At 42.1% G+C, this 16,358-nt stretch overlaps 1 protein-coding gene across 9 annotated transcripts in view; it reads right to left on the reverse strand.

Moving 5' to 3' along the window:
* NBEA (neurobeachin) overlaps positions 1-16,358 on the reverse strand; it is a 714,827-nt gene that overhangs the window by 315,161 nt on the left and 383,308 nt on the right. For all 9 annotated transcript variants that reach the window (XM_075592121.1, XM_075592113.1, XM_075592110.1 and 6 more), the window contains 2 exons: positions 15,738-15,864; positions 3,286-3,413 (listed from right to left, as the gene is read on the reverse strand). In XM_075592121.1, the coding sequence (XP_075448236.1) occupies positions 3,286-3,413; positions 15,738-15,864 (255 nt within the window). The remainder of the gene's footprint in view (positions 1-3,285; positions 3,414-15,737; positions 15,865-16,358) is intronic.

Here is a 16,358-nt window from a genome sequence, read left to right on the forward strand (position 1 = left end):
AAATACCCCACAAATAAAATATAAAATGCATAACCTCTGAGTTCAAATATGAAGACATTAGTAGTCCAAGTGGCCAGATAGTCATGGGTTGAGAATGTATAGCTTGTCATTTGGGCTACTAAGGCTTTTATTATATTAAAAAGGTGTACCTTGTTAATAGTATGTATTTTTAGCACCTATTTTTGGTTGGCTAGTCTCATCTTGTCTAGGTATATAGTGGCCATTATATACTGAGCAAGTCTGGAGTTGGTGACAAAAATTTGCTCTACTTTTTTGCCATTCACAGATATCTCCAGGTATCAGAGTTTAGTGAATACCAATTGTAGTTTGGTGCCAATTGCCAATGCCCGTTAAATATTCCCAATATTCCCATTGGCAGAATATGCATTATTTAATGCAATAATAAAACTAATGAGTTCATATTTTTATGTACACTTTCTACCCTCTGAGCTTAGTAAATCCAGTATTTTGTTTCTTGCGCAGAGTTATATCATAAAACCCTTAAGTACAGATGCATGAAGCAGTAATAAGGTCATTAATGCATTTTACCTCCGTGAAATGGTGCATTAGTTTCAATATGATTTTTGATATTGCCAAAAAGTCTTTCTAGGCTAGTTAAGGCTAGTTAATGATACCCAAATAATGGTTCACAAATCTGATCATATCAAATAGTTTTTTTTTTATTGTTATATCAATTCTACGAGGATGTAGAAAAATGTACATAAGCCGTGTTTTGAACATTGCATGTGAACAAATTGTCTTTTAATCTTCTGTTATAAATATAGACTCAGCAAATTACAAAACCGGGCACCAAATAAAAAATGACTGGGATATAATCTAAGATTTGTCAGAATACATTTCCGATGGGTTCATTATTTCCAAAAAAGTTATTTTATTCAAAATAAACTTAACATGTTGCTTTGAAGTTCAGCTGGAGCTGATGTAAAAATGAAGGGCTCACTTGTAGCACCATTAAAATGAATCACTATCTGCATACAAACCTATTTATTTTTCACAGGCTAATTTATTTTATTTATTTTTTTAACTTTTTGAGAACATTGAAAGTGGAAATATTTAAAAGATGTAATTATAACATGAAATAGGCAGATCCAGACAACAGACCGCTTGTGCAGAGCTTTTATTGTTGGAGATTTCTTAAATTAACAATTGAGCTCTTGTTTTACTCAAATTAACGAGACAATACCGGTGTTTTTTCCTGTGCAGCGAATACTACTTATAATTATGCAACAGGGACTTCCCTTACATTTTTGCACAGGGAAGTAACACAATTATTGACCTGACTGCCACTGGCCCCCTCTTTTATAGACATATTTATTTAAATGATTTGTAATCCCTTTACATGCAGGTCACATTTCAAATTAAGTAGCAGAAATCTGTATTTCACCATTCATACTGTAGTTACATAACCTGGGCTAAACCTACATGACAATAAATATTTTAATGCTATTTTGCATATCAAAACAAGCCTAGAAGAGACATACGTCTTCTAAATATGATAGTCAGGCTACGCTGTCAATTAAGAAGTCAGTATTTAGCTTAAATGAAAAGCAGATCTTCTGACCCACTGACAAATTTCATGTAGGAGAAGTGTTTTATGTTCCAATATATCTTTCTCTCTAGACATAATAAGATAGGAGCTTAGGGAAGGGTCTAGTATTTGCAAGAAATAATAATGACATTTATTCATAAATCACAGATTACTGCTAACTCGAACTCAACGGAAAGAAAAAGTTAGGCCCAATGCTCATAACTATTGCATTTCAGAAAGAGCAGGAGGAAATGTTTGACATTCATTCGTGCCAAATGAAACGTTTTTGTTCCAAAACAGAATAACCAATTGAGGTATCTCATACCATTTTATACTGACAGAGTAATGGTTTATTTGATGCATTTTATTCAGAATTCATTCTAATGTAGCAGAGAAAGAAATGCATTTAATTTATTCTGCATTAGACAACATATAATGTTAAAATGATTAAACTTGCTAGTTACTCTGTTATAATCTTAACCAGGTATTGTACAGTACGGTTTAGTGACCAAGCCTTGCGCCTCCCCCCAGAGTTATCTGCACTATTCAGTTCATACTGATCTAGCAGGCTGCCCCATCACCCCACATCTACTTGACTGACATATGCTCTACTTTACAAACCGCCTGATTACTCAAGGTTCCTTGGTTTCTTCATCATTACTGGACTTTATTGTTACATTCATCTAATTGGCTACATACATTGACTATGTTCACAAACTTTTTGTAACACCACTGGGGGCCAGTGTCCCATTTTTTCTCTGATATTGTACAGTACGTGTTAAATAATGTTCTTGAAGCTATTGACATTTAGGACTACTGCTATCTCAACATTCCCAACTCATCTCCTCTTCCTTCATACAATAAAACATATGAAAGAAAAGTGTAAGGACAAGTACAGAGTAAATCTCCAACCCATTTGTAGTTGTCTGCAAGTCAATGAAGTGCAAAGCAGAACTAGATCGGTTGCATTTGGTGGTCTTAAGCCAAGGTACTGACCCAGTGAGAGCTGTAGTTTTGAGATGTGGTGTTTCTTCGTACATGTGGAGTATAAATGCATTGAAATTAGCTGGCCGTACTGCTATATCGCACAAAGTGATTAACCTTGATGATTAACACTTTTGCTGCCACGAGGTCCATGGTATCAGAACACCATGGACACCGCTAACATGTGATTGCATAAACAGTAATCATGCGGACAGCCCATCCCTGATCGTGTAGAAGTTCTCAGAAGCCCATATGATCAAAAGGGTACTTCACTTTGGCAGGTCTTAACTGCGACTCATTGGAATGGAAATGTAGCACCATTTAGTGCATATGGGCCAGAGAGCGCAGTAAAGGAGATCTCACCTAGAGGCAAGCAAAAAAAAAAAGGTCATATCTTTCATTGAACTCCATAGGGATCACTGGTGTGCCGGCTTCTGTAACAATCCGTGAACGTAAGTAGGGAACTGTAAATTGACATTGTTGATATGCAAAACCTAGATTCTGGGGTCTGAATTGTGCGTCAAGGAATCTCTAAAATCCAGAGAATAGTTATAACAGGAATAATATTTAAAACAAAAACAAAAAAATGTAAGACAACCTAAGCAAATATTTATTTAATAAAGGAAAGGCATTTATTTATTAATGAAAGGAAAGTATGCACAACATCTTATTCTAATGTAAGGACGGCAATTTTGATATCAAAGCAATGCCTAAATTAGTAAATAATAAAATATAAAAATCACAAAATATACCTTCAATTAGGAGTTCTTGTCCATGACTACCAAGCAACGTCCGGGACAGGAACGGGGCAAAATCAACAAAGATTTCACGTAGGAGAGGAGCAACCTTTTCCAATGCTCGTTCTAGTTTGGCAGTGATACTGTTGGAAACAAGGAACACAATCAGTTCAACAACGTTAGAATAATAATAATGAAAGAAAATATATGGTTTACATATTATACTTCGCGGATGCCCTGAATATACCTATTTTCATACACATGTAGAGTTTTTGGTGAATAAATAGTGCTAAATAGAGTCATGGAGATACGGAAGCAGTTTTGGTGCAAAAGCCAGGGGGACTGGGGAAGGGAGATAATGGGGGAAGCAGAACATTAGCCGGTAGCACTTTGCCTTAGCTTAGTTATAGGCGATATGAGCGAACTAAACGTGTTTCAGGGCCACATGCACTGCTACATATTATGCAGATAACAAATCTAAATGTTGATGCCTGATACATGGGGAGATAAGGATAAAGTTTGTGGCCAAGACCATATATTGAAAAAAGTTGAGAGTTCAACCAGCTTCACCAGCTCGAAAGGACATATTACTCCTCCTACCTGTCATTAAGCCTGAAGACGGCAGTAACAAGAATGTGTCCTGCAAATAAGTAAAGTGAAGAGTCCTATCTTCCCGTACTGCTGTAAAGGATTGGTTTCTATTTAATGCACCCACATGGAACTCGTTTTCTAGCAGGGAGACGTTGGTGAATGATCACCCTTTTCCGTTTGAATTGCTCTTGAAGTGCAATTACATTCAAAAGTGCTGGGTAAAAATAAAGGAAACTGCGCTACTCTATTCAATAACATGTTTTTCTTCATTCATTTCTCAAAGCTGTCCTTAGAGTAAAAATGAGTGAAGTGTCATTATGTAGCCCAGACAGTATTATTATGAATCTGCAGCCATGTATAATAATGTTTAATAAAAAAAAAAAATAAAGATTGCAAGCAAATCTCTGTGGATTCATAGAGCAATATACAGTATATAAAATATATCTTTCAAAGTAGGGCAATAACAAGCTTTCCTACTCTATGTAGGTCAACGTATGTTTACCAGGCTGTCAGTGTGTGCTCTTTACAGCAGTAGAGGTGCTCAACCCCAGTCACCAAGACCTCCCAACAAGACGGTATTAACGATATCTCTGCTTCAGCACTGGTGGCTCAATCGATGACTGCACCACCTGTGCTGAGCCTGGGATACCCTGAAAACCTGACCTGTTGGAGTGGGGCGGGGGGAGGACTGGAGTTGAGCACCCCTGCTTTAGAGATCTCAGCAGGCTTGTGAACCATACCTGGTTAAACTATGTTTTCCACTTATCACTGCGAATATGTCATCTCTGCAGATTTTGCTCCTAAGTTTGATGCGAGACCAGAACAATAGGGATGTGTTGTGCAAGAAAGATACTATATATATTATATCCATTTCAGTATAAAGTGTATTATATGTATTAGCCATTACTCAGGGATTTCTTGTTATGTGAGAGCACTGGAGACTGTTTTAAAAAAAATTGTGATGTTATAATAAAATAGTTTATCCTTTTGGTATACCAGGGAGCTATTGTGGGATTCTCTGTCTCTAGGTATTCAGATACATATACACAGTGTTCGACAAACCTATACATTTGCTCGCCCCGGGCGAGTGGATTTAACCCCCGGGCGAGTAAATATTGGCCCAAGCAGCACACGTTTGGTACTAGGTGGCGAGTAGATTTTTTTTGTGTGGCGAGTAGATTTTTTGGTGATTTGTCAACCACTGTATATATATATATAATTATTTATTTTCTTTAGGCTAAACTTTGAGTCAGTGGCTACCTTTGAAAAATCGTACATATGTTAAATGTTTGAACAAGTGATAAAGATAATGTTACACGGGTTTCAGAGCTGCTGATAAGTCCAATGTCTGTGAGACTGCACATTTAGAACATATGTACACAACTCAAGAAAAGAACACCACAATTATGCAAAATAAAGTCATGTTATTTTAGGCCGTGTGTAGGAGTCAATGTAAGGGCATTAAGCATGCGTACAAGCACGAGGCAAAGTATGTGCATACACTAGTTAACAGGTTAATGTGGTGGGTCATGATTTTCTGATTACTAAAATATAAGAAGCTTCACTACAAAGAAATGACAACGACATACAATAAATATATCATATTATTCATAGAATGAAGTAAAAATATACCTATATTTACAAATGGTTACATTTTGGGATTAAGAACATTCTTCTAACCCAGGGGTGGCCAACTCCAGTCCTCAAGGGCAACCAACAGGTCAGGTTTTAAGGGTAATCCTGCTTCAGCACAGGTGGCTAAATCAGTGGCTCAGTCAATGACCTGGCCACTTGTGCTGAAGCAGGGATATTCTTAAAACGTGACCTGTTGGTTGCGACTGAGGACTGGAGTTGGCCACCCCTCTTCTAACCAATAGAGGGGTAGTTGAACAATGATTGAGTTTGACTCAGATATATTTTTAAAACCTTTTACTGTAACTGATTAGCAGGCGAAGCCAGACAATCAGCAAGTACAACATCTGGCAATGGAACTTTTTCAGGTTGGGCTAAAGTCGTGAGTGGAGTACCTCAGGGATCGGTACTGGGACCCCTGCTTTTTAACTTGTTTATTAATGACCTTGAGGTTGGGATCGAGAGCAAAGTCTCCATCTTTACTGATGATACTAAATTGTGTAAGATAATAGAATCAGAGCAGGATGTAATTTCTCTTCAGAAGGACTTGGAGAGACTGGAAACGTGGGCAGGTAAATGGCAAATGAGGTTTAATACAGATAATGTAAGGTTATGCATTTGGGATGCAAAAATAAAAAGGCGACTTACAAATTAAATGGAGATATATTGGGGGAATCCTTGATAGAGAAGGATTTAGGAGTGCTTGTAGACTGCAGGCTTAGCAATAGTGCCCAAAGTCATGCAGTAGCTGATAAGGCAAACAGGATCTTATCTTGCATCAAACGGGCAATGGATGGAAGGGAAGTAAACATAATTATGCCCCTTTACAATGCACTAATAAGACCACACCTTGAATATGAAGTACAATTTTGGGCACCAATCCTAAGAAAAGACATTATGGAACTAGAGAGAGTGCAGAGAAGAGCCACCAAATTAATAAAGGGGATGCACAATCTAATTTATGAGGAGAGGCTAGCTAAATTAGATTTATTTACATTAGAAAAGAGGCGTCTAAGAGGGGATATGATAACTATATACAAATATATTCGGTGACAATACAAGGAGCTTTCAAAAGAACTATTAATCCCACGGGCAGTACTATGGACTCGGGGCCATCCCTTAAGGTTGGAGGAAAGGAAATTTCACCAGCAACAAAGGAAAGGGTTCTTTACAGTAAGGGTAGTTAAAATATGGAATTCATTACCCATGGAGACTGTGATGGCAGATACAATAGATTTGTTAAAAAAAACGGTTGGACATCTTTTTAGATGGGAAAGGTATACAGGGATATACCAAATAAGTATACATGGGAAGGATGTTGATCCAGGGATTAATCCGATTGCCAATTCTTGGAGTCAGGAAGGAATTATTTTTCCCCCTTAATGGGGTTTTTTTGTTTGCCTTCAATCAATCAATAAGTAAGTATAGATATAGGATAAAGTATCTGTTGTCTAAATTTAGCATAGGTTGAACTTGATCGACCTATGTCTTTTTTCAACCTCATCTACTATGTAACTATGGTTAGCTAGTCAGGACCAACCAGAAAAAGAAAAATGTTTAAAAGACATATACAACAAAAAACAATATTTAAGTGCACCAGTAACTGAAAATAAAGTGCACTAAAGGAGGATGTGGAGTTTAAAAGAAAAACCAGCAGAGCACCCCGCTGAAGGCCCACTGGGAATTGAATGCAGCTTCATGCCCAGGGGTCATACGGGAGCGCACCAGCACCCAGAAAAAGGCCTGGCAGGTAAGGGATACCTCCCCAACCAAATGCTGCTTCCTGGACTTATAAATTGCCAGTTTGGCTAATGCCAGGAGCAGGTTGACGAGGAGGTCCCTGGCCCGAGTGTTCCGGGATACTGGGCACCCAAAATAAAAAGGTGCGGGGAGAAGTGCATCCAGAACTGCAGGAGGAGGCCCCTCAAGAATGACAAGAGGGGTTGCAGTCTGGCGCAACTAAAATAAATGTGGAACACCGACTCCTTTGCGCCACAAAATGGGCATGTGGCTGGGGAGTCCGTGAAGTGGGCAAGGTACTCTCCCGTGCTCAGTACACCATGGAGGATTCTCAAGCTCAGGTCACCAGTGGGTCGGGGAACTAACTCTGACTAGAGTTCCCTCCACCGGGGCCTCTCACTCTCGTTTGTTGGTAGTACCCGCCTCCAGATGGTATCGGGGCGGGCGGCGAGGGCGAGGTAGTGCACTTTATGGAGCACGAGAGAGGGTTTGACAGATGCATTTCTTTCTATTATCTCTAAGCTGCCTCTGCTCTGCAGTGGTTAGCTCTTACACACCAAAAACACACTGCTATATTACTTGCAACAACAACTGTACAACTGATTCAGTAACACCACGTTTAGATGTGTTCACAAGTGACAGCTTCAAGAGCAAAAAGGTTGTTCCATTGGAAATAAAGTGTTAAATGTGAAATGCAATTTAGCTAGACATATTTTTTCTTCCACAAATTGTTATTCTCCTTTTCAATCTCATCATACAGCAGGCCTGCACAACATACGGCCCGCGGGCCGCATGCGGCCCGCCCGGCCTCTCTGTGCGGCCCGCGATGAGATTTAAAAAAAAAAAAAAACTTACAAAAAAAAACTTAAAAAAAAAAGGCAGCGATTCCCCGCGGTTTCGGAGGCGATGTGAGGTGCATTGAGGTGAGGTGCAGGGGGGTGAGGTGCATTGAGGTGAGGTGCAGGGGGGTGAGGTGCATTGAGGTGCATTGAGGTGAGGTGCAGGGGAGGTGAGGTGCAGGGGAGGTGAGGTGCAGGGGAGGTGAGGTGCAGGAAGGGTGATGTGAGGTGCAGGGGAGGTGAGGTGCAGGGGAGGTGAAGTGCAGGAAGGGTGATGGGCGGTGCAGGGGGGGTGATTTGAAGTGCAGGGGGGGGTGATTGGAGGTGCAGGGGGGTGATTGGAGGTGCAGGGGAGGGTGGTTGGAGGTGCAGGGGAGGGTGGTTGGAGGTGCAGGGGAGGGTGGTTGGAGGTGCAGGGGAGGGTGGTTGGAGGTGCAGGGGAGGGTGGTTGGAGGTGCAGGGGAGGGTGGTTGGAGGTGCAGGGGAGGGTGGTTGGAGGTGCAGGGGAGGGTGGTTGGAGGTGCAGGGGAGGGTGGTTGGAGGTGCAGGGGAGGGTGGTTGGAGGTGCAGGGGAGGGTGGTTGGAGGTGCAGGGGAGGGTGGTTGGAGGTGCAGGGGAGGGTGGTTGGAGGTGCAGGGGGGGTGATTGGAGGTGCAGGGGAGAGTGATGTGAGGTGCAGGGGGGGAGAGTGATGTGAGGTGCAGGGGGGGAGAGTGGTGTGAGGTGCAGGGGGAGAGTGGTGTGAGGTGCAGGGGGGGAGAAGGATGTGAGGTGCAGGGGGGGTGGGATGTGTGTGGTGTGCAGTGGGGTATTGTGTGTTTGTGGAGAGGGAGTATTATGTGTGTGGGTGAGGGGGAGAGATGGGGGTATGAGAGATAGATGGGGAGTATCGCAAAGGTTGATAGTGAGGGGTTCTGGGGGAGATATGAGGATGATGATGAGAGGTGCTGGAGGAGAGATGATGATGATGATGATGATGATGATGATGATGATGATGATGATGATGATGATGAGGATGATGATGATGATGATGATTTTACCCGTGCGGCCCAAATTTTTTTTCCTTGGAGCATTTCAGCCCTTCTCGCTTTACGAGTTGTGCAGGCCTGTCATACAGTATAACCAATTGTGAAATTAATGCATTTGCAGTTAGGCATGTTTCTTTCATTATTATGCTTCTCACAGTTTCGGTTGTGGGTCTAAAAATGGCAAGATAATTAAAAATCTACCCCCAAAAAATTATGCAACAGCTCAAAACCGCAGATCACTCGGTTCCGTCATCATATTATGCTAATGAAACATGTTAGATGGGACAGTGTGTTGGAGCAGGACACCAGCACTAAAACATAATCTGTGAACTGATCATAATAAAAAAGGGATGAAACATTTCAGAAGGAATGTCCATGCTTGTTACAAGGTGGCATTCCATTTTTTTAAATTTTATAACCAAGGAAGGGAGATTGCCCAGTGATATGTATTTCTCTGATGAGTGTTTCAGCACTACAGTGGCAGGATAGAATTACAGATGTAGCCAGACTAATTGCCCAGCCCCGACCCCGCCAAGATACTTCAACATAACCAGACACGTCACAATTTGCTGAGAAGTGGTGAGATTCGGACACCAAGTGATGACAACCCTGACCTTTGTTTCTTCCCTTTTTACCCCCAAAATAATTATGTTCTTTACAGGCTGATCTCAAGAGCAAGAGTCCAACCCGTTGACATGTGAATTGTCTCTTCCCTGATCCTCCCAGCTCAAGCCAGACCATTTAAATTAAATACCATTTAAGGTCAGTAAAATACCTTGAATATAACAAGAACTTAAACCCTACAGAGATCCCACCAGCAGCAGCAGCAGCAGCAGCAGCAGCAGCAATTCAAATTCAACTTGGGAGAGAATTAGCACACTAACTAATTGACTAAAGCTGCTAAATTGTCTGCCTGCTTTTTTCTTTTATTCACAAATTGTAGCTTTTCAGTATCAATTGTTTAATTGTAGCCAATGTAAAAATGCTATGCTTAACATAATTGCAATCCTTTCAATAATGGCAAATCAGTATATGTTTGAGGATTGTAAATGATTTACAGAACAATAATGAGGGTGTCGATTGCATTTCAATCGTTACTGGCCAAACACAGGCATTGTAGTATACAGCACTTGGTGTTCAGAAACTCTACATATGATATTATATTCTTTGAGCTCTGACACACTTATTGTAGGACCAAAGTTTAATCTCAAACATATGATTAGAAGTCACTCATACTGTATGTCTACATGTCCCTTCTTTCCACGTTTGTTCTCTACATAATCATACAGATACTACATGTAGATATTGTATCTACTCTGCTGATATATTTCCAGTGTTCTCAATGCTGCTTGTAAGTTTTGTGTGTTGCCAGGAAATACGTGCAACTGTATGTATGTATATCTTGATTTATATAGCAGCATCCATGTACATAGCGCTTCACAACAGAAAGACACGTGGCATCAAAATAGAACACATAATGGGAATAGGCGCTTGAGATATAACAGTAACATTAGGAAGAAGGACTCTCTGCCCAGAATAAAGTGGCGGATTTCAAAATCTGCCGCCCGTAGGCACTTATCTTGGGGCCTCCTCCTCCATCAGCGTCACGGCGTCAAACGATGTCCGACACTGCATTTCCAAGACAACGCGTCGTCATGTGACGCTGCAACACTGAAGGAGGAGGGCGGTGCAAAGGAGGTAAGAACTGTACAGAGGCCAATCAGTAGGGAAGAGAGTGGGGCCTCTGTGTACGGTCTAGGACGTTTGGCCGAGGGAGCATCTCGCCGCGCGCCCCGCGACCGCCCTCTCCCACAAGCCAGATCTGATAAGTGCATGGTTAAATGTCCCACGCGGGACCGCTACACTGCCTAGACTTGCTGCTCCAACACTCCATTTTGAAATGTCCCGCGGGAGACATTTAAATATGCACTAATCAGACCTAGCTTGTCGGAGTGGCAGATTTGGCTTGTCCAGCGTTGAGCAGCCATGTGGCGATGTGTCCAGTCGGCAACCGCAACCAAACATTCTCTGAATATAGAGGGGGGGAACGTGGGGTGGGGGAAAGTGGGGGTGGGGGGGAGGAGAAATGTTGTCGCCCCAAAATTTTGCCACTCAAGGCCCATCGGGACTAAAGGGAAATCTACCACAGCCTGAAGAGTTTACAATCTAAGTGGAAAGTAGGAAGAACATACAGACACAGTGGGAGGGTGTTCAGGTAAGTGCGTCTGCAAGGGGCAAGTCGATGTAGGAAGTATATAGTATCAACCATTGAGCTACCCATATGCTTCGTTAAAGAGGTGTGTTTTAAGATGGTTCTAAAAGGTGGAGAGAGAGGGTGCTAGTCGGGTATTGAGGGGAAGGGTATTCCAGAGGTGCGGAACAGTGAGTGAGAAAGGTTTTAGGCGGTAAAGGGCTTTAGATACAAAAGGGGTAGAGAGAACACATCCTTGAGCAGAACGCAAGAGTCGGGATGGTGTATAGCGAGAAATTAGGGTTGAGGTGTAAGGAGGAGCAGAAGAGTGTATAGCCATAAAAGTGAGGAGAATTTTAGGTGTAATACGGGATTTCATAGGAAGCCAGGGATTTCAGCAGGTGACGCTGAGACAGATTTAGGAGACAGTAAAGTGATTCTAGCAGCAGCGTTTAGGTTAGATTGAAGGGCAAACAGGTGAGAGGCAGGAAGGCCGAACAATGGAAGGTTACAACAGTCGAGACAGGAGAGAATGAGGGCCATTGTTAGAGTTTTAGCAGTAGAGCGACAGTGGAATGGGCGCATCTTTCAATGTTATTGAGGGGGAAAAAACCGACAGGTTTTAGCTACTTTGTTAATGTGAGAGGAGAGTGTGAGAGAGGAGCCAAATGTAACACCTAGGCAGCGGGCTTGTGATACTGGGTGTATGATAGTGCTGCAAACAGTAATGTAGAAGGGGCAGAAAGCCCAGACATGGGAGAAAGTATGAGAAGCTACATCTTTGACATGTTACGTTTCAGTCGGCAGAGGGCCACCTAGAACGATATAGCAGAGACCTTGGTCTGTACAACAGGTGTAAAGTCAAGGGTTGAAAAGTTAATTTGAGTGTCATCAGCGTAGAGGTGATACTTGAACCTAAGAGATGTGATCAGGTCACCTAGAGTGTGTAAAGGAAAGGAGAAGAGGTCCCAGGAAAAAAACCCTGGGGTACCCCCACAGAGAGAGAGAGAGATCGACAGAGGAGGAGGTGTTGGCAAAAGTGACCCTGAAATTATAATGGGAGAAGCAAGAGGAAATCCAAGATAGAGCTCAGTTATGGATACCAAGAGGATGGAGAATATGAAGGAGAAGAGGTACACAGTATCAAAGGCTGTAGAGGTCGGGCAATATGAGCAGAGCGTAATGACTTTGGCAGTATGCAGGTTATTAGTTATTGTAGTTAGGGCTGTTTCTGTGGAGTGAGCAGAGCGGAAGCAAGATTGCATAAGATCCAGGAGAGAATAAGTGAAAAAATGGAACAAGCGAGAGAATACAAGGTGTTCAAGCAGTTTAGAGACATAAGGCAGGAGGGAGACAGGATGATAATTAGGGACAGATAGGGTCAAGCTTGCTGTTTTTGAGTAAGGGTATAACTGTTGCATGTTTGAAGGAGGAGGGAAAGGTACCAGAGTAAAGTGAGTTGAAAATATGTTTGAGTGTAGTGATTAGAGTAGGAGCAAGAGTTATGAGGGGATGGAATGTGAATGAGAGGGCAAGTGGTAGAGGAAGAAGAGGATATCAGCAGGGACACATCCTCCTCTATAACAGCAGAAACCAAGAGTTAAAGAAGGCAGGAGGAGAATCCACGTTTGTCTTAAAATAGTCGTCAAAGTCTTGAGGCGAAATGAAGGAAGAAAGACAGGTAATAGAGAGACTAGAGAGTCAAAGACAGAGAAGAGACGACGTGGATTAGACTTGTGAGTGAGTGTTCATTAGTGAAGAAAAGTAGGCCTGGGAAAGGGCAGGATAGGATACATTTGTAGTGAAGGAAGTCTGCAAGAGTACAGTATGAGATTTCCTCCAGAGGTTTTCAGAGGAACGAGAGCAGGAACGCAGCATGAGTGTGTGGCAGTTTAGCCAGGGCCTGGTGTTAGAACGGCAGAGAAAAAGAAGGCCATGAAGACCAAGAGAGTAGGATAGGGCAGAGTTGTAGTTCGTAACCAGGTCCGAGTCTGGAGCAGAGAGAGAAGATGGAGGAGCACAACGTGGAATCAAGAGCTAGTAGGTTAATAGAGCGCAGGTCTCTGTAGAAACGAGTGGTAGGTTGAGGTGGAGAAGGGGAGAAGTGAGAGAGAAAATGAGATGATGGTCAGAGAGGAAAGGGTGAAATGGAGAAATCAGAGAGAAAAGTTTTTTTTGTGAAAACCAGGCCAGGCAGTGGCCATCCTTGTGTGTGCTGGCAGCAGACCATTGGTGAAGGACAAAAGAAGAGGTTAGAGACAGCGTAAGAGACATGTGCAGAGGGAGACCGATTTGGGGGAAATTAAACCATGGATTTATTCAGCCTGTCAATTTAAACAACAGTTTAAGGCAATAAACACACATATACAAAGAAACAAACACCTATCCATTTATAAGGGCGAACTCACTTCCCCAGTCCCTATCTGCAGGGCTGGGGGAAAAAAGCCATTTTCCAACCTATCACCCTCAAAGTTTAAAGAGATACCTGAAAGAAGGTGCTCTTTGTATCAGTCACCGAGTCTGGTTGGTGTTCATTGAGGGGCAGCCTCTGGTGAGTTCCAGGGTCCAATTGTCTAGCGACAATTAACCAGCTCCCTGGTGGATTCCTCACACTACTAGAGGCTTTATATTGCAGCCTAATTTAGACAGCGCTAAGTCCCTGTTACAGAGAGAAAGCAGGAAGCCCAAGGGAGAGAGGGGTCATCAATGTGGCAGTTTAAGTCCCCAAGGAGAATAATATGGAAGACTGAGGAGAGAAAGAAGGAGAGCTAGGATTCAAAGTGAGAAAGACAGAAGGGGGTTGAGAAAGTAGGTGGGCAATAGATGACCGCCATGTGGCAGAGAAAAAAAGCTCGACAGTGTGAGCCTTAAAGGAAGGAAAAGAAAGAGAGGGAGGAATAGTAAGGGATCGGTAACGGGCGATTGAGGAAAGGAGGGGCCCCAAGCCTCCAACACTGTCATCAGGGCGTGGAGTGTGGGAGAAAGAAAGGCCACAATAAGAGAGGGCAGCTTACAGAGCAGAGTCAGACTGAGTGAGTCAGGTCTCGGTTATAGCAAAGAGGAGCAGAGAGTGAGAGAGAAATAAGTCATTTACAGAGAGGAACTTGTTAGAAAGGGAGCGAGCATTCCAAAGGACACAGGAGAAAGGGAGAGAGTAGGGAGGGTGGCAGGGGATCGGTATGAGGTTAGAGGGATTAACACCAGGAGTAGTAGAAGTTGTATGTGGGAGGAGAGGACAAGAGCATGTAGAATAAGGCAGGGACCAGGATTGGGTGAGATAACCCCAGAAGCAAGGAGGAGAAGCATGGATAGAAAGAGAATGTGTGAGGATGATTTGTTGGGGTGTGTTTTAGTGCAGGTTGTATAGCTGTGTAGTGACAGAGGTTCCAGATAGTTAATGTGAACTAAGAACTGGAGAAGGAAGGAGAGATGGAGAAATATGAATGGAATTAGAAGAAGAATGAAGCTGGTAGAAAGAAAAGTATAGTTTGAAAAGAAGTGAGGTCAGAGCAAAGATAAATAGTAGAGGAGGCCTGGCAGTGATAATTTAGCGCTGAGAGGTGGGTGAGGACTGGGCACTGAAAATTAAGTCAAGATAAGGGTAAAGTGGAAGTTGAGAGAACGGCAATATATAAATGGAGGTGCTCTTCAACATGTTCAATGTCTGGTTGTAGCTAGAGATGTGCAAATCGGTCCTTATTCGTAAAAAAACAGTTGAGGCTCAGTCAGAGTTCACAAGCCATTTGTCAAGCATCAAGTCAATGTGCATTTCAATTTTGTTTAATGGCAAACTCCCAACCAGACCCTGAAATAGGGCTTTCGCTGGAGAGGAGAGGGAAGGAAAGAGAAAGGGATACATCAGAGATACCTGGGAAATATGCTCATTTTGACTGGAGATACACCAAGTACTGTATCTCTAGTACATATCCGGCTTATACCCAGGCTTCTCTCCACATGTATTATAAAGGAGAGTTTAGGGAGGTCGCTCAGTCAGTGGATAGCATAATATATCTCAGTTTCACTGCTTCTCTCTTAGCACAATTAAACAAAATTAAAATGCTTGGCAAATCACTTGCCGACTGTTACTGAGCAGCGATTCTTTGGCGAAACTTGAATTGATGATGGAAATGTGCGATTTCTGAGTTTTTTAATTTTTTAAGATTTTACCAGTACTCCACACCGGTTTGCCAGGAATCGAATTTGGTCGAAAAACTGTTAAAAAGTTTGTGAATGTAGTTTTGCACATATCCAATTTAATAATCATTTTAATAATAATTACATTATAATAAATAATTTAATAATTTAATATCTGTCCTGTTTAAAGCCAACATGTCTGAGGTAATGGTACCCTGCCTCATCAAACTATACAAGAAGAGTTTCCACTCACTGAAGACAGAATTATTCCCAAGTCTAACCCTTTAATGCCTTCTGGTTACATCGCATTACCTCGTGTTTTCAGCGGTGTCTTCTGGCATGGGAGCCACAGTCTGCACAGCAGGAAGGTTTTTACTTGTAGCACCGGTCACAAAACTTGAGGATGAGGAAGAGGAGGAAGATGCGGAGTCCACAGCACCTGTTTCAAAGACAGAGCCATAAAAATAAATACCTCCTCTAGTCAAAAAGTATCTGAAAGTTAATTTGTTGCTGATGCACTCCTTTAACCTTTTCACTTTTGTAAAACAAAGTCCATCATTTAGACCCAAGCTAATGCATTGTAGACCCTATAGGCAGCGAAGGGCTTAGTCCATACAGTGATAGAGTGGCCTGTAATGCATTGCACACCATGAAAATGATTGATACCTGTGGAGTATATTGAAGAGTTACATCCATATTCTATATGCAACAAAGTTACGCAAATATGAAAGAAAAGCAAGGATCAAATAGTGTTATGAGATTTTACCACAGATGGGCAGACAAGTGGTTCTTATTTTCTGTTACATTCTATAAAAAAATATTCAGGGGAAACAGCAGCCTTGTAAAATTCAAAATAAAACAGTAGTAGTATAGCAGATAGACAGTGGACTGAGTTCCAAAATCTATAGTTTTATATTTAGTATTGCAATAAAA

Source organism: Ascaphus truei, chromosome 3 (assembly GCF_040206685.1).
Source record: "Ascaphus truei isolate aAscTru1 chromosome 3, aAscTru1.hap1, whole genome shotgun sequence".
In the NCBI taxonomy this organism is placed as follows: Eukaryota; Metazoa; Chordata; class Amphibia; order Anura; family Ascaphidae; genus Ascaphus; species Ascaphus truei.